Source organism: Otolemur garnettii, unplaced genomic scaffold (genome assembly GCF_000181295.1).
Source record: "Otolemur garnettii isolate 467f Iridium unplaced genomic scaffold, OtoGar3 scaffold00113, whole genome shotgun sequence".
Taxonomy (NCBI): Eukaryota; Metazoa; Chordata; class Mammalia; order Primates; family Galagidae; genus Otolemur; species Otolemur garnettii.
The window spans coordinates 3,153,737-3,156,879 of record NW_003852508.1 but is presented as its reverse complement, the minus strand read 5'-3'; the positions used below and the strand labels follow the sequence as shown (position 1 = coordinate 3,156,879).

The following is a 3,143-nucleotide window of genomic DNA, read 5'->3' as shown; positions in this document are numbered from 1 at the left end:
ATTGTGCCTGTGCACTCCAATCTGGGCAGCATAGTGAGACCTCATCTTTTGGAAAAAATGCTTACAACAGCAATTCAATAATTCAGTACTACTCAGGAAAAGATTTAAAAGTAAAATGAGTGAATACTGTACATTTAATTTTGGTGCTTTTAAGTCTTACTATAAAAGAGCTAAGTCTAAAAACTTGGAACATAACTCAAAGTCCTTAAAAATAAACTAGCTAATCAAATAGTTTTATATAAGAAAAGTAAAGAGTAAGTCAAAATAACTTTTCCTAAATTGCTATGTGATATCATAATACTTCTTTTCTTTAATTTTTAGAAAGTTGGAAATAAACAATATCTAAACCTGTTTCTTGACATGGTATCAAAACAGAGCTACTGCTGAGAGTTTGATATTTAGAGAAATCATGGTTCGACTGACCTTGGATCTAATTGCGAGAAACAGCAATCTTAAATCCCGAAAAGAAGAAACCATTTCACAGTGCCTGAAGAAGATAACTCATATAAATTTTTCAGACAGAAATATAGATTCAGTTGTAAGAACTTTGGAATTATTTCTTATTTTTATATAATTAACAATGTAAAGTTTAGAAACTGGCTTGAGTACCATATCTAATAGATTAACTATAGATTATTCTTATTAACTACATTTTTATCAATAAGCTTTATATTGTATTCTTATTTTAATTTCCTACTTGTGATAGTCAACTTATTAAAATTAAGTCTCTATAAAATATACCACTGTCATGTTAAATATATGTTACTGTTCTCCTACAATCCTCAAACTAGATTTGAAAGGGTATGTTGGAAAATAATTTCAAAAGCAATTGCTTTTGTATTATTCCAAAACCCTGGAATATATACTTTTTTACATATCAGAGTATTATGAAGTAACTATATAAATAACCATATTTTAAAAGTTTAACAGTGAAATTTTTTTCTGTACATAATTTAACTGGTTTTATAAATATGTGTTATACAGGATCGGTTATATCAGACAAGATGTTTACTTGATTATACTCTCAAATTACATTTACTCAGTGCTGAGGTAATTCCTGGCTGTATTTTGGGAAACTTTAAAGGCTGCAATAACCTTTTTTTTTTTTTTTTTATTGAATGGTAACTATGTACATTAATGCACTTCTAGGGTACAGTGTGGGGTTTTCACATGCAATCTGAAATACTTCCATCAAACTGGTCAACACAGCCTTCATGTCATTTTCTCAGTTATTATTTTAAAACATTCACATTCTACTCTTAGAAAGATTCACTTGTTGCAATAACCCTTTAAGCCATTTGTATTGCTATCTGTTGTCTCTAATAAATGCTAAAGACTATAGGTAAAAGAAAATTTGTTGGAAACATATGAGCTACTTTGAGGCAGGGATTATGTATATTTACATATAACATATTAAAGTGCTTAAGAAATATTAAGTGTATATTTACAATATAACATATTAAGTGCTTAAGAAATATTAAGTTAATTATTGAAAGAAAAAACCCACTAAAGGCCCAAGCAGAATTATCAACTGAAAAATGCTTGGTTTTTTGGTAGGAATCCAACCCAGATCCCTTTTTGGTTTCCTGGTGATCCTTCTTTCCATGAAACCAATTGCCCAAACATCATGCTTTTTTGTTGCCCAGAGCTCTATCTCATCAAACCTTATACATACTGCTTTTTCAGGAGAAGCCCCAGTGAGCTCTCATTTCAAGTTCTTTTGTCCTCACATCAACCAATATTCCTCTAGCATGGATGATCTTTGTTAGGAGGAACGCAAACTGGTCAAAGTAATTCACAATACAGTGAGAATGACCCTGTAAACTTACAGTTTCTAAAATATGGCTGTATTTTTAAAAGAACTTAATGAAGGCTGAGTTGTTTGTGAGCAGAACATTGCTTTATTTCTTGTCTATTTATTAGGCTGACTCTACTATGACACAAGAAATGACAGCCTTTTAAAAAATACCTTTAAGTAATTTCTTATCTCAAAAGTAATTGGTGTTTATTTGTATAAAATACATATAAAAAGAAAGAATGTAATCCTACCATTCAGAGATAACAATTTGTAACATTTAGGTAATGTCTTTTTTCTAGACATATGTTCATATAATTTTATAACAGTTATATTGAATGTACTGCTTCACTTAATTATGTATTATGAAATCTATACGATATTACTAAAGAAACTAAAGGATATTCAATGGTTCTATGGTATTCCCTTCAACAGCATTATCATAGTTTTTTATTAATCTATTTTTCTTATATATCTAGATGACTTCCAAGTTTCAGTATTATAAACCATAACAGTTTACATCTAATCCTATAAAGATATTTAGCCCTAATTTATAATGTTGGAACAATAATTAGTTCAGTGCTTCAACTTCCAGAGCAGCCTAATTGCTTCCAAGGAAAATTACTAGCACTGAGAAAAACTTCTTTAAAAAAATCAATTTTATTGGTATAATACAGACTACTAAAGCCTAGAACTTATTTGCACTGTGCTCATAAGAACAGAGAAAGACTGTCCTTTCATATTAACCTTAGGGAAATTTGCAGAATGATCAAGTAAAAAACTTTTTCAAAAATAAAACTCAAAAGTTTTAAGGATAAATTAACTTTGTTTTGTTTTCCTTTTAGGAAGACCTCTCTCTTTGCAAAAATCTCAGTGTTTTATATTTATATGATAACCGTATTACTCAAATCACTAACCTGAATTATGCAACAAATCTGACCCATCTATATCTACAAAACAATTGTATTTCATGTATAGAGAACCTCAGGTCATTAAAGAAACTGGAAAAACTGTAAGTGCTTTTGTTTCTGAGTAATGTAACTATGTATCACCATCATAGTACTTATATTTTATGTATGCAGGCATTTCCATTTTCTGAAGTTCTAGAAGTAAATTGAATATGAAATTCAGTCTGCATCTCACCTGGGTTTTGTGGAACAGGCCTCAATTTTTATCCTCTTGCACTTTTATAAATACAAAATAAGTAGTTTCATATGTATTATTCAACAAATTGTGTTCTATTAAGCATGATAAACTTTTTTCAGGGGTTGGGTTGTCTTAAGGGCTAAAATGACATCTAAACATCCTCAAGTAGGCTCAACTGGTGAAAAAAGTTTCCATGGAATCC

The 3,143-nt window shown here is 29.8% G+C and overlaps 1 protein-coding gene across 1 annotated transcript in view; it reads left to right on the top strand.

The window, feature by feature from the left end:
* Positions 1-321: 321 nt before the first annotated feature.
* The window catches only part of PPP1R42 (protein phosphatase 1 regulatory subunit 42), a 21,676-nt gene continuing 18,854 nt past the window's right edge, over positions 322-3,143 (top strand). The window contains exons 1-2 of the mRNA XM_023517543.1: positions 322-538; positions 2,641-2,807. Of these exons, the coding sequence (XP_023373311.1) occupies positions 410-538; positions 2,641-2,807 (296 nt within the window). The 5' untranslated portion in view covers positions 322-409. The remainder of the gene's footprint in view (positions 539-2,640; positions 2,808-3,143) is intronic.